The sequence below is a fragment of the Mustela nigripes genome, chromosome 6 (genome assembly GCF_022355385.1).
Source record: "Mustela nigripes isolate SB6536 chromosome 6, MUSNIG.SB6536, whole genome shotgun sequence".
Lineage (NCBI taxonomy): Eukaryota > Metazoa > Chordata > Mammalia > Carnivora > Mustelidae > Mustela > Mustela nigripes.
In genome coordinates, this window is record NC_081562.1 from 57652488 (window position 1) to 57675783 (window position 23296).

At 40.5% G+C, this 23296-nt stretch overlaps 3 protein-coding genes across 4 annotated transcripts in view; 1 reads left to right on the plus strand and 2 right to left on the minus strand.

The window, feature by feature from the left end:
- Positions 1-13318, minus strand: part of GUCY2C (guanylate cyclase 2C) — a 131473-nt gene extending 118155 nt beyond the window's left edge. The window contains exons 1-2 of one of the 2 annotated variants that reach the window (XM_059404764.1): positions 13239-13318; positions 6715-6800 (exon numbers count right to left, since the gene is read on the minus strand). The gene's annotated coding sequence lies outside the window, so the exon portion shown is untranslated. Of the gene's footprint in view, positions 1-6714; positions 6857-13238 lie in introns of both variants that reach the window. The other variant, XM_059404763.1, reaches the window with a different exon arrangement.
- Positions 13319-13649: 331 nt separating this feature from the next.
- LOC132019510 (histone H4) lies at positions 13650-14167 on the minus strand. The gene has a single exon (XM_059402651.1). It carries the CDS (start codon positions 14012-14014, stop codon positions 13703-13705), a length of 312 nt encoding a protein of 103 aa, XP_059258634.1. The 5' UTR covers positions 14015-14167; the 3' UTR covers positions 13650-13702.
- A 3100-nt stretch (positions 14168-17267) lies between these two features.
- On the plus strand, positions 17268-17934 carry LOC132019509 (histone H2A.J). Its single transcript, XM_059402650.1, has one exon. The coding sequence runs from the start codon at positions 17373-17375 to the stop codon at positions 17760-17762; it is 390 nt and encodes a 129-aa protein (XP_059258633.1). The 5' UTR covers positions 17268-17372; the 3' UTR covers positions 17763-17934.
- The last annotated feature ends 5362 nt before the right edge of the window (positions 17935-23296 follow it).

Consider the following 23296-nt stretch of genomic DNA (forward strand, 5'->3'; position numbering starts at 1 on the left):
AAAACTGGATTTTTAAAATTAGGGCCTTGATAACCTGAGAGTCATTTCAGTATGGTATGAGGGTGGAAGATTTTTAAATTTGGGTAAGTAGTGAGTGTGAGTTGGAGAAGTGAAGGCAGTGCACCTCGGAACAGCTGACATTCAAGTGCAAGAGGGATCCAAGGATAGATTTAGGGGGAGGTCAAGATGAGGTCAAAGAAAATATTCTAGTTATACACACACACACACACACACACACACACACACACACGTATATATAAAATATAGTATTATTAAATAGTAATTATACACACACACACACACATACACACATATATGTTACTAGGATAAAGAGAAAAAGACTGTGGAGATAAATGTTTGTACACAGATTATGGACCTCTAGAGATGTACTGTCTCCTTATCCATGTAACTTTACCTATAGGTAGAACAGAAAAGAAAAGGAAAAATGCAAAATAGTGTGCTAACATATAGTAAAACATGTGTAAACATGATGACATGTTAGGCTGTACTAGCCAAGAGTCTCAGAGAGACAGAACTGTAGAATGTATATGTACACACACACACACACACACACACACACACACGAAGAAAAATTTATTTTAAGAAACTGGCTTTCATGATTATGCAGGCTGACAAGTTCAAAATCTTCAGGGTGGGCCAGCGAACTGGAGACCGAGAAGAGCTGATGGTTTCAGTTCAAGTTCAAAGACCAGTCTGCAGGCAGAATTCATTCTTGCTCTGGGAAGGGCAGCCTTTGTTACCATTAAGGACCTTCAAATGATTGCCCACATTATGCGCAAAGTCCACTGATTTAAATGCTAATCTCATCAACAAAAAATCACCCTCACAGAAACATCCAAAGTACCATTTGGCCAAATTTCCTGACCCTATCAAGGTGACACATAAAGTTCATCATCACAGAAATACTATGAAAAATGACAATAGTTCTGCAGGTAGCAAGACCGTGAGTTTCTCTTAATACTGTCTTTAATTTTGTTACCTTAAAGGTTAACTATAATTTTTTCCACAATTAATTCATACACGCTATTAAAATTCAGAAGGACTTCAACTTGTATAATGCCTTGTCTTCAACCATGTAAGAGGTAATTATACTATCTATATGTTATCACTGACTCCTAAAATTTTTATCAAACATCAGTATGTAATAACATTTCTGACCTAATTTGAATATGTCCCATCAACATTTCATGGAGTGGTCATATTTAGTTACACATATATAAGCATATGCAACACTGGTATAAATATGTGCCATTTATATCTTTTGGGAAGCAGAAGTCAAGCAGCATGCTGCAGCCAGAATGTGACTTACCAATCGGCTGTGGCAACTTGAACAATTATTCAAGGGACAGGAGTCTGACAAACTACAAGAAACAAGAGGGACACTTGCACACAAGCCTTAATGAGGTGTTTTAAGGAACAGATGGAATAACAGATTTTGCTTTGAAAATATAAAGAGGTCCAAAAAGAAACAAGTATTTCTCCAGGGGCTTAGGGATAAAGAGGAATCAAAAAGATGTTAAAGAGGAACTTAACTGTAATCTCTCTGTGCTTGAGTCACTCAAGCTAGTCAGAACACCCAAACCAGAGTCAGACAATGTCATCCCTTATAACTGTCATTAAATCCTGAGAGGTATTTTTTTTTAAATATGTGGGTTGGTTTTTTTTTTTTAAAGATTTTTTCATTTATTTATTTGACAGAGAGAGAGAGATCACAAGTAGGCAGAGAGGCAGGCAGAGAGAGAGGGGGAAGCAGGCTCCCCGCCGAGCAGAGAGCCTGATGCGGGGGTTGATCCCAGGACTCTGAGACCATGACCTGAGCCGAAGGCAGAGGTTTAACCTGCTGAGCCACCCAGGTGCCCTTAAATATGTGGGTTTTTAAAAAAATATTTTGTTTATTTGTCAGAGAGAGAGAAAGCACAGGCACAAGTAGGGAAAGTGGCAGGCAGAGGGAGAAGCAGGCTCCTTGAGCAGGGAGCCTGATGCAGGGCTTGATCCAGAACACTGGGATATGATTTGAGCTGGAAGCAGATGCTTAACTGTCTGAGCTACTCAGGCGTCCCAATCCTGAGAGATATTACTGCCATGTTATATAGATGTAGAAAATGACACTCAAGATTTGTTAAGGAACTTACCCAAAGCAAATACATGTGGCATGATGCTTACTGGAACTTTCCTGTGCCCCACAATTGGTGTAAAAAACCCCCAATGCATTCCAGGTTTCTAATACTGGGAAGAAAAGTGGAAGCACAAGCCATCCCCTCCCACTCCAAATCTATTGAGCCTTCTCGTAGCCAGTCATGGAGGAAGGGAAAGTTGTTTATTATTCTTTTTAAAAGATGACTTATTTCAGAGAGAGAGAGAGAACACACTAGCAGGAAGGGCAGAGGGAGAGAATCTCAAGCGGACTCCACATTGAGCACAGAGCCTGGCACAGGGCTGGATCTCACCACCATGAGACCATGACCTGAGCCCAAACCAAGAGTCAGCTGCTTAACTAACATGCCCCCCAGGTGCCCCAGTAAGGAAAGTTTTTTATACTGAGTAAGAGATTGAAGCTTTAAATAGATTTGACTTTTAATAACTGGGAGTGACAAAGAAGTAATGGAATCTTTTCAAAATATCATGAAATGAAAAGACAGAGAATGGATGAAATTTTCACATTTATCCCCTGAGTTGAGAATATTCAACAAACTGGTTACATTTGAGGATGGGAAATGGAGCAGTTATCCAGGATCTTTCAAGAATCTCCACATGGACATAAATATGTATCCTGGGTTCATCAAAAAATTCTAGACACAAAATTGGAATGGGAACTATACCACCATACAGAGATAAGAAGGGCCAATGGAAAATATTTAAAGCTGTATGTATTATGAACAGAAATTACCTGTGGATTATAGTATTTATGAGGACGTCAGAAGATGTTGGGTGAATCTTCTTTTGTTGTCCCATAATTGATAACTAGGGCCCCAGCCATGGCTAAAGAGGCATCACGTACCTCAAATTCCAGAGCCATCACTGCGATCAGACGTTGCCATTCTGGGCTTACTAAAAAGGAGGCTGCCTCAGCTGCAGCACCACAAGCCACTGGTTCAGTGGGGAGAGAGGGATAATCACTGTTATGCATTGTCAGTCTGGAGAGGCGTTTTACAGCTCTTTCCTCCTCCTTCCTTAGGGGAGCCTGCAAGAAGGGAATTAATCTCCTGTTCTGGACAGACATCTGCACAGGCAATCAACTTACTGTTTTGCCGGCAGCTACCAAAGCAGGAGAAAAGAGAATGGACACAGATGGTAAGGTTGACAGAAGGGAGGGCCACAACCTGAAACTTGACCTGATTATCTTCTTTCTTTAACAAGTGAATTTAGAAACCACTGCAAAAATTCTACTTCATTATATATTTAAGCAATATCATTCTCCTGCAGAATTTAAATGTGAATGATTACATTTAGAATCCTTATCTCCCTTCAGAGTCTCCCCCTATAATTCAGTGAATCTCTTTTTTTTTTTTTTTTAAAGATTTAATTTATTTATTTGACAGAGAGAGACAGCGAGAGGGAACACAAACAGGGGGAGTGGGAGAGGGAGAAGCAGGTTTCCTGCTAAGCAGGAGTCCAGCATGGGACTTGATTCCAGGACCCTGTGATCATGACCTGAGTAGAAGGCAGATGCTTAAGGACTAAGCCACCAGGTGCCCCCAGGGACCTTTTTTTTTCAAAGGGACGGCTGACATATCTACTTGAGGAAATTAAGTCTGTTCATATTCTTACCCCTTACATGTGAAATGTAAGCTAGGCAAGAGATACAGACAAAGCTATTTTGGTAAGGTATATATAACCTATAGATAGTATCATATATAATAGAGTCCAGCAATGTGAAGGATATATTCTTCCCACTTGTAATATACACATACATATGTATGGAAATAGGTACTACAGGACCTTTCCATTAATCCTCTGTCACGGCATGCCTGGGTGGCTCAGCTGGTTGAGCAACTAACTCTTGATTTTGGCCCAGTTGTGATCTCAGGGTCATGGAACGAGCCCTGCGTCAGGTTCCCTGCCCAGTAGGGAGGGAGTCTGTCCCCCCTCACTCATATTCTCTCTCAAATAAATAAATTCGTTTAAAAAAAAAAATCTTCTGGTCATATTATGTTTGTGAAATTCATTTCAAACTGAAAATTTTTTAAAATACTGATTTAATTATGAAAATTTCTTGTAGAAAACATAACAATATTTAAAGATGAAAATTTTAAAAATCATAAACCTCAGGGACTCCTGGGTGGCTCAGTTGGTTAAGCGTCTGCTTTCAGCTCAGGTCAGGATCCCACGGTCCTGGGATCAAGTACCACATTAGTCTCCCTGCTCAGTGGGGACCTTGCTTCTTCCTCTGCCTCTGCCGATCCCCCTGCTTATAAACTCTGTCTGTCTCTCTCTCCCTCTGACAAATAAATAAAATCTTGAAAAAAACCCATAAACCTCTACCCATTAAAAACTCCTTAACATGTTGGTAAAGGGAAAGACTGACTGTACTATTTTACTATATCAATATTATGCAGTTTTATATCCTACTTTGAAATTCTTATATACATATTTGTGCTTATGAATAAAAGACCTGAAAATAAATGTTTATGAATGCAGAATACTATCTATAGCAATAATAGCTCTGGGGTGGTAACATAAGATGCATGAAAAATAATAGGTTTCCAGGTTAAAAAAGAGACCTTAGAAATCAAGTGATATTTAAAATATTTAACAAATGGCTATGAGAAAATCATTGACCAATCAGAACTGACATCAGACACAAACAACTGGTTTGTCTCCACACTCATGTGTCTGTGTTACTCATGTAGAAGAGAAGACAAAATCCTCGAGAAGCCAAATAATCAAAGGTCACACTGATATTTGGCAACAGAACTATGATTACCATCTAAGATTAATTTCCCAACCAGGATTTTTCCTTCTGCATCAAGTTGGTTCCCTATATGAAAGCTCTTTTAAATATATAAGGTGTTATTTAAGTACATTCTAATTAATATTATGAACATGGTCAAACAAATACATGGAAATTAGTATCCAGGCTCCAAGGTGCTATTAGGCAAAGCAGTGTACATGTTTTTAAGAAAGTGTTTTTCATAAAGAAATCTGAAAATCCATATGGCTTTTATTATAGGTAATGTTATATACACCTAATATATAGTATATATTATTATATACCTATAATTTATTTATTCTATATTCTATAATTATTTATAATAAATTTATAATCATTTATAATTACATATAAGTTATATACATATATAAATTATATTATAATTATATATAAATAATATATAATTATTTATAATTATATTCTATAATTATTTATTCTATATTCTATAATTTATTCTATATAGATTCTTGTTGAAGGCAATACTCTTCAACTTTTTGTACACATTTAGTATTACATAGTAATGTTATATAAAATTTCAATTATAACTGGTCATGTCATGAATAAAATACATTTTTCCAAGTTCTCTGTAAATTCATCTTGATTTAATATTTAAGTCAATTATTTAAAGATTTAAATATTAAATATTTTTTTAAATATTTAAATATTTAAAGATTTAAATATTAAATCTTTAAATATTTAAAAAATATTTAGCAAACTGTTTCTTTCCTTTCTAATAAAATACAAGCTAATTCATTCTTATACGTACCTGTGAATTTTTCCACTTACAAGTATAGTGCAGGGGTTTATTTACTGTATTGCCAGAATACTTAACCTGATAGGAGCAAACCTCATGCATTTTCAGGGAACAGTTCAAAGACTGTATTCACTGGACAAAGTTGATTGAACACCTGCTTTGTACAGAGCATTCTGCTAGGTGCTCAGTATAAAGAGGAAACAAAGTTAGGTCATCCTTGTCCTACTGGAGCTTAAGGTCTAGGACATTAAAAAACAAACTATCTAGCTGACAGCAAAACTCTGAAATACTATGCACATTGCCTAAAGTATCAGAGCTTTGGAGAACTTTCATCACAAACATTCTCCAGTCAACATCATTCTAGAAGGACACATGTTCCAGTCATTCGATATTATCTTCCCATGCATAATAATTGTCCCTCTGCGAAACTATTAAAAAACACTGTAAAGGAAGTAGGAGGTGCTATCTGGGGGAATTGAGTTGTAAATACTTCCTATATTTGTTGATGAATTTATCAAATGGAAGTAGATGTTTGAAACCATAAGGGGGATACTGTTGGGAGAGCTCTATGAGAGTTGTCACGGACTCTACTCTTTTGAAATTGAGTCAATTTCACCATCATTTAATGGTATTGTAAAGAGTAGTCTATTTTCTATTAACCAGGGTAACCAGGGAGAGCATTGATAGCCTTAGTTAGGTGGCCTTTCTTAGTTAGTGTCATGGACCCATGACACTGTTTCTCCTCTTCATACTATTTGACACACTGCATTATATTTTCTCACTTCCTTGTTTGTATCTCCCACTACTAGACTTATATTCTGTGAAGGCAGCCACCTTGTTTTGCTCACCATTGTGTATCATTATTTCTTCAACGCCTAATGTGGTCTGGCACAGATTAAGGGCTTGGTATGTATTGACTCAATGAATGGATGGATGGACAGTATTGCGTGGACTCTGAATCCCAAGAGAATGGGGAACATACATGTATCCCCAGCATCTAGCATGTTACCTGGAACTTCATAGGTATTCCACAAAAGTTCCAACTTGAAATGATAGAGTTGTTCAAGCTCCTTCAGATCAAAGATTTCGAGGTTGCTGGAACATAACAATACATGTTATCAGTTTCCAGGTAGTTGAGCAAGTACATTGTCCTACAAAAGATAAAAGTCAGAGCAAACTTAAGGTCCGTGATAACAGTTCTTTGAAACTGTGAGATAAAGCTATATCTGGTGTTAAAAACAAAAGTTTAAATCTGCCTCAGTTCTCTTCATTTCATGAAATCTGGATGGGGAAAAATTACTCCCAAAGATTTATGGTTTTCCATCTAAAAGATCTTTTTGCAATTTCATTCTCCTGCATATAAATATTCTGTATATTAAATGAACAATAAAAGGCTAACATAATTTTCAGTTGAAGGTCACATTGCAGGGTTGTTAAAGGAAAGCACAAACTTTAACAGTTATACCGGGAAGAATTTCATATAGAATAGCTCAAGACAAACATGTACATTTAAGAAGCTTGTGTTTTCTTATTTTAAAGAATGAAATCAGTATAAATTATATCTAAATTAACTAGTGTCTCTGTGAGGCCACTTACTCTTTGTGCTGCTTAAATTATTGCATACATATGTTCTGCACTCCCCTCCCCTTTATTTTACTGAAAAGGTAATGAATACTGTAAATTCAAAGCACATGGCCCATGCCCACAATTTTCTCCCCTCCTTCCTCCCTTTTTTCACTTCCTTCCGCCCTCTTTCTTTCGATTTAGAGAGTGTGTGTGCACAAGTGCATGTGATCGGGAATGGGGGGAGGAGCAGAGGGAGAGGGAGAGAATCTTAACCAGGCTCCATGCCCAGTACAGAGCCTGAGGTGGGACTCGATCTCACGACCCTGAGATCATGACCCAAACTGAAATCAAGAGCCGGATGCTCAAGTGACTAAGCCACCCAGGCGCCCCTCAATACACTTCTTATTAACAGAATCTTATTTTTTGTTCAAGTATCAAGTGTCCCTGAGCAAGACAAGAGGTAGGATGCCTTATAGCTCCAGATGTAAATCTTAATTAGGATAAGAAAAACCACTCAATTCCCTTTATCTATGATTGACTTAATCTTTGACAATAAATGAAGATATTCCTCCCTTACCCCCATTTCACATATTCATTACTTCAAGGATTACTTATCAAGCGCTTACTATGTACCAGATGAAATCAGTGAAACTCTGGTTGCAGATTTTATAGCTGTCCCATCCCAAGTGTTTGATATAACCAAAATTCTAATGTTAACTAGGGACTCCATGAAGTAATGAAATACTTAGCTGAATGATTTTTTTTTAAGATTTTATTTTATTTGTCAGACAGAGAGAGAGAGAGAGCATAAGTAGAGGGATCAGCTGGCAGAGGGGAAAGCAAGCTCCTGATACAGGACTCGATCCCAGGACCCCTGGATCATGACCTCAACCAAAGGCAGATGCTTAACTAATTATTATTATTTTTTAAGCAGGTCCCACTCCCAGCACGCAGCCCAATACAAGACTTGAACTCACAACCCTGAGATTAAGACCTGAGCTGATCAAGAGTCAGACACCTAACTGACTAAGCCACACAGGTGTCCCCTGAATGATTCTTTGTAGAATGATCTTGAAAAAGTTACTCATTTTGGGTAGGAGAAATAAAGCCATACAATACCTAACAAAACTCTGTATCAAATAATTTAAGTTTTTCTAATGTTGTAAGCCAAACTGTTCTTATAATGTTACTGAATTATAGGTGTAGATATTTTATGCATTACCTAAATAATCAAAATAGTTAAAATGGGGAGTCATTTTAATTAGTGTATTAAGAATTAGAAATTTTTTAATTTTAATTTTTAAGAATTAGAAATATTTTAATTAGTGTATTAAGGGTTGCAGATGCCAAACAGGACTTGAGTTGAGTTCATAAAAATTTTATGTTCATAAAAATTTAACTAATTGAAATTCAACTTAGTTGATACATAGGGACCAAAAAAAGGGGGGGTGGTCAAAATAGTTATTCATATTGATTAAAGGTATAGCCCATAGAGAAGGTATGACGGTCATACCAAAAATACCAAATCATACATGACCAAATTATATGAAATAAATATTATTTAAAATGAGGATAAATTGACAGAAACAAAAATATAGCAGGAGGCAACACAATAATATCATCAGGCACAATATACACTGAGTATGCAAAAACAGAGATCCAGGTTGTATTTTTGGAATATAATTAATAATTAACAATGTTGAACAGGGGCTCCTGGGTGGCTCTGTCAGTTAAGCCTCTGCCTTTGACTCAGGTCATGATCCCAGAGTCCTCGGATGGGGTGGAGTTTTTTTTTTTTTAAGATTTTCTTTATTTATTTGACAGAGATCACAAGTAGGCAGAGAGACAGGTAGAGACGGGTAAGAGTGGGGGGAACAGGCTCCCTGCTGAGTAGAAAGCCCAATGCACAGCTTGATCCCAGGACCCTGAGATTATGACCTAAGCCAAAGGCAGAGGCTTAACCCACTGAGCCACCCAAGCACCGCCCAAAATTTCAAGTTTTTAAACGGATAAATTGACTAATTTTTTTCTTTGAAGAAGCTAATATATGCCAGACTTCTGAAAAATATAACCAGAAGACAACACAAAATTCAAAATAAGAAAGATAGACAAGGTTTTTAATATTAGAATGTGATATGTGTATAATTTTCTATTTTTTAATAAAATATATAGCTTTATAGGAAAACAAATTACCAAACTAACTCAAGAAAAAGTAGAAAGTCTAAATAGACAAAAGTAAAAATGTGAAAGAATCTGAAAATGCAACTAAAACAAAACTTTCAGGGCAGGACTTTAAGGCAAATAGTTTACTAATTCAAGGATCAGCTAACTGTCATGGTATATAATCTTTTCAGAACATAGAAATGTTTGGAAAACAACTCAATTTACTTTGTTACCATATTATCAAATATACAAATAGACAATCTTCCCAAAACATTAATAAGTGCCTGTGTCAATTAAAATTCTAGATCAGAGAGCTATTTGAGGGGTACAGATCTGAGTGATTCCTGCTCTCAAGGAGTTCAGAGACTGGTGAGGGAAGACATATAAAATCAAATGTTATCGTTAGCAAAATCCACTGCAAGTAGTTTGGCAAACTACACAGTCTGAATGAACTTTCTAGCACAAATGTTACATTACAGTGGTCCCAGGAAATAAGGAAATAAGGAAAATCTTCAAAGGGCAAAAAATTAAAAAATAGGGAAATTACAACTGAAAACAAGGGATAAGCAAGCATAAAATTTAGGACGGTAAATAATAAGTCTTGGGGCTCCTATAAGGATGTGAAGTGGAATCTGAGACTCTCCCATCAAGCCGAGATACTCAAAGAGGGGACTCGAGGGGTCAGAAGTTGATAGAAGCATCTGGCCCAAAGGCGAAGCAAATGTCAATTTTCTTCGGAGGGCAACATGCTCCATTAGTTCCTCAGGGCTCCCACAGATGGTAATCAAGCGTGTATTAGTTCAGAATAAAAATTCACCAAATGAAGGCTTAAGTTTTCATGTGTATCAGCAGAAGAACCAAACACTGGATGTAGACCACCCTAAGTTTATATTGTGTTTATCAGTTCATTCTGATTGCCAAATCCGATTTCACCATCATTTAATTCATCCACTCTCTCGTCAACATGGTTTCTTTGTTTTTGCTACTTTGAACAGTTTTTTTTTTTTTAAAGACTTCATTTATTCATTGTGAGAGAGAGACAGACAGAGAGAATGAGTGGGGTGTGGGGCCTAGAGTGGAGAGGGAGAAGCAGACTCCCCGCTGAGCTGGGAGCCTGATGTGGGTTCAATCCCAGGTCCTGGAGATCATGACCTGAGCTGAAGGCAGATGCTTAACCATCTGAGCCACCCAAGTGCCCAGCTACTCTAAACAGTTCTAAAGTAAACTTTAGCCAACATGGGTCCTCATATATGTGGGCAATAATCTCCCTTAGATAAACACCCAGAAGTGGAACTGCTGGGTCAGCATCTATGTGCATCTATCTTTATTTAAGTTTACAAGATAATGACAACCTTTTTGTTTCAAAAATAGTTGAATGTGTATTCTTACTAGCAATTTAAGAGATTTCGTGCAGCACTTGCTATTGTCACTTTGTTTTTATTGATCTAGAGAGTGCAGTTACATTTCATTGTGTTCTTAGTTTGCAATTCCCTGATTGACAAGCTGAACATCTCTTTTTGTACTTATTGGCCATGTTGCTCCCCTGTCTCTTGTCCACTTTTGTATTGGTTTGTTTGGACTTGGTTTCAGTTTTTATCCAATTGTTGACCCAGTCCATTGCACTATTCTTGGACCACAGGACAAATTAAACATCCAACATTAGGAGGTCCCCAGTATAGCATGCCTGGAAACTACTGTGGCATTTGTTCACGGTCCCATTCTCCAATGGACCTTCAGCTCAGAACAACTACCATCTGATCTTTGAAGATAGCCCAAATCTGACAAAATCTGTTCTGTACACCAATAGCACTTAAATCATAGGCCTCCATTAGAATAAACCACATGTGTACAACAGCCCAGATGATGTTCTCCTCCCTCTCTACTTGGAAAACAGAAGCTTCTCAATAGCAGGGACTATGCTTATTTATCTCAGAATCTTCAAGAGTTAATGTAGTTGGAACAAATGAGGCATTAAATGTTCAAAAATCAGAAGAGATGACTTTGCTAATTTCAAAAGCGTCCCATTCACACTGTTAAAAGAGACCCATTACAAAGATTTAAATTCTTTCTTTAACAAACATTTGTAGTAAGGCATTTTATTAGTCAATCAATCTCAGTTTCAATTTCAGATACATTATTGTGTTCTCAATCATGTGACCCAGTTTAGGTTTGGAAAACATGATTACTTTAGGACTGGATACTACTACCATGGGACTTACACAGACAAATATAAAGATTTCCTGTGCTCAAATAATTTGTTTACAATTTATAAGCAGCATAAAACACGAACAAAAATAGCTATGTTATAAGGGCGGATATAAATTGTATTATGCAGCTAGGAAGAATTGAGGCCATCACCAAAAATACAAGCTAAATAAATAAATAAAACAACCAATTCCTTGTAAGATAAATACTTAAGGAATAGATACATTGAACTGCCATATAAATACTTATTTCCATGCTCCACTGGGGTCCTAATCTTCATCTTTAAATTTTTTTAAAGGATTTTATTTATTTATTTGAGAGAGAAAGAAAGCACAAGAGGGGAGGAGGGGCAGAGAGAGAGGGAGAAGACTCCCAGCTGAGCAGGGAGCTGGATGAGGTGCTCAGTCCCAAGACCCCCAGATCATGACCTGAGCCAAAGTCAGACACTTAACCCACTGAACCACCCAAAAATCCCCTCAATAATTTGATTCATATTAGATTGGAGATTTGATAGGTACATTATCTATCTATTCAAATTCACTCATTCACACTCAACAAATAGAGAGGCACAAAGGTGTGCCAGATTCTGCTCTCTTTTAAGTAACTTTTTGCACTTCGATTAAAGAGAGCAGAGCTTCTGGGACTCAGTGCCCTAAAAATTTAATTAATACCTGAATCACGAACACACTTCAGTCTTTATGGACTAGATTGAAGTACTTACAACTAAAATATCAGAAAGTAGGGCCAAGAGGCCTCTATGGCAGAAGCAGAGTCATAAACGGGTTAAGGTCAAAGGGTGCGGGATCCAACAGGGTTGGGATCAAATCCTGCCTCCAGTCCGTACACCCCCGCCCCTCACCCATTATCAGTTTCCTCACCTGTAAAACAGTAATAACAATACTTCATAAATTTGCCGGAGAATCAAACGCAGTAACGAACACAAAGTGCCAAAGCGCCTGACCCCCGATAAACGATAGAATGCCAGCCTCCGCTAAGGAACAGTAGAAATGTTTCAAACTCGGTCTCAAGCTCGGTTCCCGCGGCGCCCCACAGGCGGCCCCTGCAGGCCCGCCCCGCGCCGGGTCCCCCTGTGTCCCGCCGCCTGGGCAAAGAGCCCTCAAACTTGGCCGTGCCTGGCTCCGGGTGCCAGGCCGCCGCGCTGAATCACGGAGCAGGAAGACCCGCGACCACACAGCTTTCTGGCCCACGCCATTTGCGCGGAATTTGTTAGAACGCGGCCCTCCACTCATCTCCCTCCTCCAGCCGCACCGGCAGCTCAGAAAAGGGCCATTACTCCTAAGCCAGGGTTTATCTCCCGGCTGCGACCGGGTCACACGACACTGACTCCCGAGCAGCAGCAGGATGCTGCCCCGCGCGCCTGGCCGCACTGCAGGCACCTCCGTGGTCAGCGAAAGTTCGAGCACCCCTGCCAGGTACTCGGGCCGGGACGCCCACCCGCCCGGAGCAGCGCAAACCCCGTGGAGCCGCGGGCCCGAGCTAGGCCCCTCCTTCGAAATCGCCCGCGCTCTGCCGCCTTCAATAGGCGTCCGGACTTGGTCCCCTCCTACTCAGACGTCAGCAAAGAAATAAAATACTCACACTGTGCGGCACTCCCGGGCGCCACTAGGACAGCACCAGGCACTTTCGCGCCATCCCACTCCCGCGTTCTCCGGGGGCGGGTCTACCGTGGGGAGCCGCCCCCTCTGACGCGCGGCCCTCCGAGCCAATCGGAGCCAGTACCAGCCAGCCCTATTTTGCATAGAAGCTTCTTTATATAGGCTTGGGGACAGAGGACGGGGCTTCTTAGCCGTTCGCTTACACCTCTCTTACTCCACCTGGAACCCGAAATCACGACGAAAGCCCAGTCTCTATGCCCCAAGCCCGCCATCCGCAGACCGGAGCCACCCACAGACCAGAGCCACCCGCCAGGACAGAGCTTCCTCGGACCCTTATCTGCACCTAGGTCCCATTCACACGGTAAACAAAGTGTTGGCTCTTTTCCTGACGTTCTGGGGGCCCTTAAAAGGGCCTTTATGAATTCGAAAAGAAGCCGCAGAGACTGCTCAGCCGCCGAAGCCGTACAAGGTGCGGCCCTGGCGTTTCAGCGCGTACACCACGTCCATAGCGGTGACCGTCTTGCGCTTGGCGTGCTCGGTATAAGTCACCGCGTCGCGAATCACGTTCTCCAGGAAGACCTTCAGGACTCCCCGGGTCTCCTCGTAGATGAGCCCAGAAATGCGCTTGACACCACCTCGGCGGGCGAGCCGGCGGATGGCGGGCTTCGTGATGCCCTGGATGTTATCCCGGAGGACTTTCCGGTGCCGCTTGGCGCCTCCCTTCCCCAGCCCTTTGCCACCTTTCCCGCGACCAGACATCTTCTCAGACAACGACGAGCTCCAAACCTCAGAACAAGCGCCTAGTAACGGGCGGCGTGGAGTCCAGAACTTATATGTCCTGGTAGCGGACCTGTTTGAAAACCTCAAGAAAATGGGCGGAGCTCTAGGCCCCAGGAGGCTTTTGTCTTTCCACCAATGGTGAGTGAAGGAGCCTTAATCAGAACAAGACTGATTTTTGTTTGCTTTCTTGGAAATACTTTTTATTTTCGCCATAAAATTGAGGAAAGAGTCAATGGGATTTATACTGCGTTTTCTCAGTGCTTCAGTACAAATCCCCTCCCTCCTTCCCATCTCCCCTCACCCCGATATCGCGCGCGCGAATTTTAATTGCTTATTTTTCAAAAGGAATGCTTCCTTTAACAATACCATTCCTAGACTAATAGGAAAATAAATAGTAACCAGAAATGCGTTACATCTTGTTAGATTTCAAAGCAATTGTTTTATACCTTTTCTTCTTCAGTCACTAGTGGGGGGAGAGGACATTTTAAATAATAGCTCTTTTTTCTCTTTCGTGACGCCCCGCAAAGAAAGAATTAAAGTTCTTCCAAAAAGTCTAACCTTACCCCTTCCTCCAGTCTCCCAGACTTTTCCCTTTCAGAGGCCCTTGCCTCATGTAGATTATCTGGCCTCCTCTGAGCACTCCCAAGCCGGCGCATCTTTGCTTTTCAACCAAATACTTATTTCTTTGTTTTTTTTTAGTTGAAATCTCGTAAATTTCTTCTTATTGCATTCAAACCTGAGGTTCTCACATCTCCCAGTTACAAATTTAAAGTTCTTAAAATATGAGATGCCACGACGGTAGCTTTAAAAGGTGATTTGTACTGCAAATCGCCCATCAGGAGGCTCTCAATCCTTTCTTGAGAATCCCTGAACAAAAATGAAACTTTCAGTAATGTCACTGCTCTAGAATGCAGGACTCTCTCTTCCCAAACAGTTTATTGCAATAAAAGGTAACAGTATTTAGAGGATGATTCATAATTCTTATTTTAGTTAATTGTGCTCCCTGTCCCGAATCTTCAAAGATAAGCCTTTCCAGGAAAAGCTTTATAATAAATATTTGTCTGTCTAAATGCTTATAATTTACCCATTCTTAACCATTTGCATAACACAGAAAGTACTTTTTATTGTTAAAGATAAATTAAAAGTGCTCTCAGAGGGGTGCCTGGGTCTCTCAGTCAGTTAAGCCTCCCACTCTTGTTTTCAACTAGGTCATGATCTCAGGGTCCTGAGATTGAGACCCAGCATGCCCCCCACTCCCAATCTGCTTGTCCCTCTCCACTCTCCATCTCCTCCACTCGCACACCCACGTGCATTCTCTCTCTCTCTATAAAAAGTAACTCTTAAAAAAAAAGAAAAAAAGAGCCCTTAGAATACTATTTGTATGGCTGCAAAAATCCTGAATAGTCATATTGTACTGCATGATTTTAATTTTTGACTCACAGGGAAGAAGAGAAGTCTATCAGATCTGGAAGAGGTCGGGATTCTTACAAGGGTAAATTAGTTGATTATATATATTAAGACTAAAAAAGGTTAAAACAAAATTTTCAAGTTAGAAAACCTTTTTGCTTACAAGAATGAAAGGAAAAAGTGTCCAAAATAACAATAATTGTTAAAAATTTCCTTTGAAATGAGCAAAAATTTAAGCAAAATTTACAAAACTTATTTCAGGAACATGTTAATAACTGCATCAGAGACTTGTATGTCCATTTATCTAGTTCATCTAGCAGTTATTGGATGCTTACTAACGTATTTAATCTTCAAAATAACACTTTGGGGTAGGCACCGAGCTTATCCAGGGTCAGCTGGTAAATGGTAGAGCCAGGATTTGGACCATGGCAGTCCGGCTCCAGGACAACTGACTTAATCATGACAATATGCTGCTTCTCAACTCTAAAGACATATATTGAATTCGTACTGTATATAGATTAATCAGTGTTCTAGGCAATAAGAACATGTACGGATGTCTCTGAAAATGTGATTTCACTCAAATCAAATCTTTATTAGGATGGTGGGAGGGTAAATTTTACTTTTAAACGGATACTATAATCCACATAAAATGACACTTATTTTCATGTGCTTACGATACATAGCAGTGTAATTGTATAATTATGGGAAGTGTTGAGATAAGTGAAATTACATCAATGAATTAGTAAAAAGTAATTTCTAATTTAAAAAGGAATTTATTTTGTTCCAAATGCTATGGCTCTGCAATTGGTAAGGACGGTCACTACCGTTCTTCCTCTAGTATTTTCATGACCTCTGAGCGTCGCATAGGCAGTAGAGGGCTGGAAAAAGGGACAGCTAAGTGCCACCACAATGTCACAATGTCTTACGCGACCTTGTATACCTCTGGGCTCCCAAGTCTCAGTGGAGAACATGATCAGCAGCGCGGTGATCAATAAGGAGGAAGCCAAGGCCAAAACTTTGTGCCTTATTGCAGCCTCTCCCTGGAATCCAGAGACTCTTTTCAGGCTCATAATCTCAAGGGACAGTAGATGTTAAGTTTTGGCCAAGCGACTTTGTTCCGCAGTCTTGAAGACAGCATTCACGTCTGGTGTTGCACTCTGGTTTCACAGCCTCTGGAAGCGAAGATTGGTAGCCTGTGAGCGGCAGAACTGCGTCAGGGGTCCCGTGTCTTCTGGGCTGGTTAAGAAAGTTCAGACGGCCAGTTCAGGCCGAGGCATCTTTTGGAGCCAGCTCCCCGCGCTGCTGAGTAAGAGCAGACGCACCTGGGCTTGCAGGAGACAAGACGCTTGTTTAAAGAAACGGCAGGCAGAGGGGTATTGTGTGTCTGCAGTCAGACAAGCTGGCTAGGATGCTATATAATGTGAGAAAACCCACCTGGGGGACATAGCACCATAGGGATCATCTTGGACCTCAAGTGCTTGAGGCATTTCTTGCTTGAGTGCTTTGTACTTGTACCGGGTAGCTCTCCCGGAATTTTCTGTTTCTAACCGTGGTTCCTTAATTCTTAAGACGGTCTTTTCCTAGGAGCGAACTTGAACGTTGAAATATCAGGAGCCAATCAATTCAACGGGAGCCCCAAATGCGGAGCGTTCGGTCCTGGCTATTCATATGAGAGGCTATGTAAATAAGGGCTAGGAGTTTGCTCTTTTGACTGGACAGAGCTGGAGAAGGCGGGCCCTCTGCCGGAGCGCTGGTTGGAAGCGGAGCCTGCCTGTCATTGGTCACGGATGTGTCGCTGCGCCCAATGGGAAGGCGCTGCCTAGTGTCAGCAAAGTGATAGAGGCAGTTCCGGTGTTGGCACATTACATTCACTTACTCGGACCCGTTGCTGTGTTACTCCTCTCGCAGGAGTTTTAGGGGAGAGGTAACCATGTCTGGTCGCGGAAAGCAGGGCGGCAAAGTGCGGGCCAAGGCCAAGTCTCGGTCCTCCCGCGCGGGTCTGCAGTTCCCGGTGGGCCGAGTTCACAGACTGCTGCGCAAAGGTAACTACGCGGAGCGAGTGGGCGCTGGGGCGCCCGTGTACCTGGCGGCGGTGTTGGAGTACCTGACCGCCGAGATCCTGGAGTTGGCTGGCAATGCCGCTCGTGACAACAAGAAGACCAGGATAATCCCGCGCCACCTGCAACTCGCCATCCGCAACGACGAGGAGCTCAACAAGCTGCTGGGGAAAGTCACCATTGCTCAGGGCGGTGTGCTGCCCAACATCCAGGCCGTGCTGTTGCCCAAGAAGACGGAGAGTCAGAAGGCGAAGAGCAAGTGACCCTGACGCCACCGCCACCGGGGAGCTGGCTTCCCCAGCAAAGGCTCTTTCCACAGCCACCCCGCAGTATTTTTCAATATACTCGATGTCATGGGAGTCTGCGGCGATCTCTTGGGGAGGTGGGTGGCGAGGGGCCCGCCGAGTCCGGGGCCAATAAAGTCGGTGAAAATCATGTGGTCGAGAGAGCTATGTAGTCTCGGGGACCTTCCGGATGACTCGGGGGGCAGCCAGGAGAGCTCTGGAGCAGGTACTGGGGGATTGGTTTCTGCTGCTTTGTGGACTACTTTGGTCAGCACCCTCGAGGTGTTTTGTGGGTGGGGCGAGGGAGACCACGAGGAACCCACTGGCTGGAGGTGGCAGAGTTGGGATCTCTCCCTGCTTGCCTTAATGCAAAAGAGAGGCAGAATAGGGTGCAGGGGCGTCAGGGGGGTTATTTTTATGTCATTCCCGGGGCCTTCACTCTCCTGTCTTGTCTGGGCAGTTCAGGAGGACCCAGTTGTGCAGAAGCGGTGGGGGCCAGCTGGTGTCGCGCAGGAAGTTGGCTCTCTGGCTGTACTTTTCAAAGGTGGAGTAACTTTCCGTCTTGGAAGAGTGCTTCTGATGACACAGGGCCAACATATTTTTCTTAGCCCAATAGCCGTTGTGTTTTCAGGTTTTGGATATCAGATATTTTTGTATACACACTTATGTTCACATTTCTTTAAAATGAAGGAAACACCCAGTAGTAATATGTGTAATACAGAAGCATGAGTCAGGAGTAAATTTGTTCCCTGACACTCATGTTGCGTAACAGTGTAGTGTCTTAAGTCATGAGTTACATGCTTAGGAGCCGTTCAGACAATTTTCTCAAGATGGTTCTGTCTCCATCATATGGTACTCCTTTGTAATTGTAATCAGTTTGATTTTGCTTCCTAACAACAAGTAACCTGCTTGAAGTCTCTTCATGTTCCTTCCCCCACTAAAGTCCAGTAGGGGTCACATTGCTTGATTGTACAGCAGCGCTTTAATAAACATGAAATGTGAGAATATGTAAGGATTAATGACCTAAGTGCCAGAAGTAACACATTTCAGACCCGGAATCCACATTTAAAAGTTAAACAGTAGCCATCCTAGTCTGTCCTTAATTGACCCTTCCATTTCACCCTTTTCCACAAGCTTCATCCTGGCCCACAGGGCCCACAGCACAGATCCCAGTTCAGATTTCACATCTTCGGAGTCATCTTTCGTATGAGTCAGAGTTGAAGTCTTCCTGAAAAAAACATTATGGTATTTCTTCATCCTTAGCAGTGGGTGGCCCATTTTCCCTCATAGACCTTCTTTATTTCTTCCTCAGTATTGAGCTTTTCAGTGTGCCATGCTCGTTACCAGATTCTGGGAATACAGCTGTGTATAAGGCCAACTAGATTTCCACTCTTGTGGAATGCACTTCTTTTTCTTGGTACTTGATGACAGAACAATGAACAAATAAGTTAATATCGGAGAAAGGATTCACCTTCAGCTTCCTTTAATAGTTGTGTCTCTCTGCTGCTTGTGCAATGAATGTTGGGATCACTTCTCCCATGTGGTCATCTTTTTGAGGTGAAAAAGATCAGGCTGCAAATACCTCTGTTAGGGGGGGTAGATTATTGCCTCAGATTCCTGAGGAGAATAGATTCTGAGGCTGCCATGGGCAGCAGGTGCCAAGATGACCACAACTATTTAGTCCACTCCCAGCTTCCATATGGAAGGCTTCTTCATATGTAAAACAGTCCTAATGCCAATTTTGAGGACTGAGATTGTTCATTTATACACATATAAGGCATATAATAGGTGCTGAATAAATTTAAAGAGGCTCCATTTCCTACAAGGTATGGGCTTACCCTTACAGATTAAAGTATAGGTAACTGTAATTAACAGGTTTTTGTTTTGTTTTGTTTTTAATGCTCAATCATTAAGATCTCAGTATTACCACTTTGGGGACATGGTGGGCAGTGGAGGAAAAAAAAAGTCATATATATATATATGTATAAAATGTAGATGTCCAATGCTGGTTTTGAACTTTAAGTGTTCATTTTCTTAAAGATTTCAGGCACCTGAAAGATTATTACTAAAAGCATGACATTTATAAGAAAAAAGCAATTATACCTTTCTTTCTGAAGATTCAGAGGAGTCTGTCTGTCTAACCCTGTTACCTGAAGAGCAAGACAGACATGATAGAAAGTACAAAGACCACCCCCTTCACCACATCACCTCCGCTGGCCCAGGGATTCTGTTTCCTCTCAAATCCTTTCCCTGCCGCAGATTTCTGTCAGTCTCTCACCATTTCTGTTTCACCATTTCTGTTTTTGAGGGGTTTCTAAAACCTGAATAATTTATTGGCAGTTAAAAATGCATACCTCCTGCAAAATCAATTCAGCTTGTGATCCTTGATGAACAAATAGTTCTTGCCAACAGATGATTGTTAATTTAAAAGGACGGTATTTCTTCAAGCACAAGACGATATAGAAGACGACTTAGGACAGAACTGGGTGGGACCTGGATTTTGATTCATAATCTATAGTTGTATTTATAGACACACATATTCTTTCCTGCCAAGATTAAGCCATTTGGGTGGCAGCCTGTGAATTGGGCAGGTTTCCTGTTTTGTTTTTCCTGTAGAGCCAGTCTCGTCTTTGTGTCTCTGAGAACTGGTCTGTTCAGTTTTGTTTGCCTGGAACCAAAAGGTTTAGTCTGGCCCCATAATTGGAGATCCCTGGCCTACTGTATGCAAACTTTTCACAAATGGAATGTGAATGACATATGCCATGGTGTCTAAGGACTCCAGCTCTCTGGAACAACACTCAAGTTCAAAGCCATTCTGTTCCCTTACTAGTTAGATGATTTTGGAAATATCGCTCAATTTCCTCAAACCTCCGTTTTATTTATAAAGGGGTCATAATAGTAGAGTTTACATCAGTGGATTTTGCAGAGGATTCCTTGAGTAAATGTGAATGCGAACACTAGAGTTTCCCATGTAGAAACATGCTCGGCGAAACATGCTTGGCGAATAGTAACTATTCTTATTTTTATGTGCAAATGGATTTAGAGTGGGTTGCAACAATTCTGGGACCTACTGAAATAGAAAAACATGGCATTCTAGCAATCCTGTGACTTTTCTGGTAGCAAACCATAAAAACAAGTTTAGTGGTTGTTCTACTAATTACAAGATATCCACCACTAATCTGTAACAATCAAGAGAGTAATAAATGGTTTGAGCTTGTTAACCATTCAGGTTAAAACCTTAATTTGCATTTCCTCCCTCCCTAAAGATGACCTAGTTTGGAATTAATGGCTTACCTACACCCAAGCAAATTAAAAATGGAAACTTTTGGTTCAACAACGTATTGAGTATATATTATGTGTGAAATCTGTGATTGATAACCAGCTATTTAGAAAAGTGATTATAATAAAAAGGTGATTACAATAGAGCGGGCTACATGTAAAGAAAGGGAGATGCCCAGGGTGTTAACAGTGACAGGGAGTGGAGGCACCTGTATCACTTGGCCTGGTGGGGAACGGCACCTGAAATAGGTCTAGGTGTGCGAGTTAGCCGAACATGCTAGAGTTTTCTGGGCAGAGAGGCAAGGTGCACCAAGGCCCAGAAATCAAAGGACAATAGGGGCAGTTGGAGGCCAGAGAATCTAGGGGATGAGGTCATTTGGGAGTCCTAACTAAAAATAGGCATCCAGAGGGAACATACATAGAGAATATACGTACAGATATGTAAGCGGAGGTGTAGGAAACAGCCCCGCTGCACAGGGGCTGTGAGGATCTCCTGCGACCTCATGGACTGGCAGAGGAAGAGGAGCCACTGAGGGCATGGAGGGAGGACACGGCCCAAGGAGAGGGTCTGCCAAAGGATGGAGATTTCTCACAGTTTGGATCCCTGCACTCCCGGACACCCCCTAATTTGCTTGTATTGCCGTATAATTAGAAAATGTTCTTTGAAAGTTATTATGTTCTCCTATCCAAGAAACGCTGACTGGCTGGCTCAGCTTACTAACGGTGTTGGAATGGATATGCATTTTTTTACCCTTTGCATTTTCACTTTGCACATGGAGAAACTCTGGGGAGATATGGTGACAAGATCATTTTTTAAAAAAGCTGAGAACAATGTTGGTAAAGAAACCCTTTAAAAATATGTCTTTTATTATCATTCCATTCAGTTGAATAGTTCTTTTTTTACATGTTTTAATTTTAATTGAAGTTTTAATTTTAAAGAATTATAGAAACAGTAACTTATTAATTCATAAAACCAATGTAGTTATTTAATTAATTTATTTGCCCTCTCAAGGAAAAATACATTGCTTGTAAGTATCATTTGTAAAAAGTTACAGTGAATTTTATTGAGGTGTAATTGACATAACATTTTCAGGTATATAATATAATGATTCAAGATTTGTGTATATTTTAAACTGACCATCACAATAAGTCTAGTTAACATCTGTCACCATTCATAGTTACAGTTTTTTTTTCTTGTGATGAGAACTTTTGAGATTTACTCTCTTAGCAACTTTCAAATATGCAATACAGTATTATTAACTATAGTTATAATGTTATAGAATATAACATGTTATATAGTATAATGTTATAGAGTATAACATGTTATACTCTATATCCCCACGACTTGATTATTTTATAACTGGAAGTTTGGACATTTGACTCTCTTTACCCATTTTGCCCAACTCTCCCAAGGTACCCCCCGCTCTGGCAAACCACCAATCTGTGGTCTGTATCTATGAACTTCTTCTTCTTCTTCTTTTTTTTTTTTTAATTTCATACATACATGAGATCATACTGTATTTGTCTTTCTCTGTCTGACATATTTCACTTATTGTAATACCCTGTAGGTCCATCCAGGTTGTCAGAAATGGCTAGATTTCATTCTTTTTATGACTGAATAATATTCGTGTGTGTGTGTGTACCACATTTTCTTTATTCACTCATCTATTGATGGATGCTTAATTTGTTTTTAACATCTCAGCTATTGAAAATAATACTGCAATGAATATAGGGGAGCATATATCTTTTTGAGTTAATATAATGTAGGTATTTTCAAATTTTAAAACAAGAGAAATTTGACTTGAATAAATTAATTTTTTAAATTAGCTAATATTTAGTTTTCCAAGGGGGGTAACTGGAGTTAAGAGGAGCAGAAAATAACAAACACAAAACCAAAAAAAAAAGAGGGAAAAGAAAGGAAGCCAGTTGGCTTCAGTCAGATATGAAATTACCACTGTAAAGCTTTATTTTGTCTTCTCTATAAGGAGAGGAAAGAAAGTTAAGGTGTTGAAAACAGATTTTTAACATACACATACAGAAAAGAGAATGGCTGCACTCTTGGATAGTAATTCAGGTCCTTGATAATATTATCAAGCCATGCAGTTTAAAAGCCAGTATTGCTTAACTCTAATTTATGGAAGCAAAGGAGGGATAAGCCCTATATTCAGTTATCTATTTTTTAAAGACAAATCAGACCAACCAGTCTGCTCACGAGGGTTTATTTGCTTTCTGTT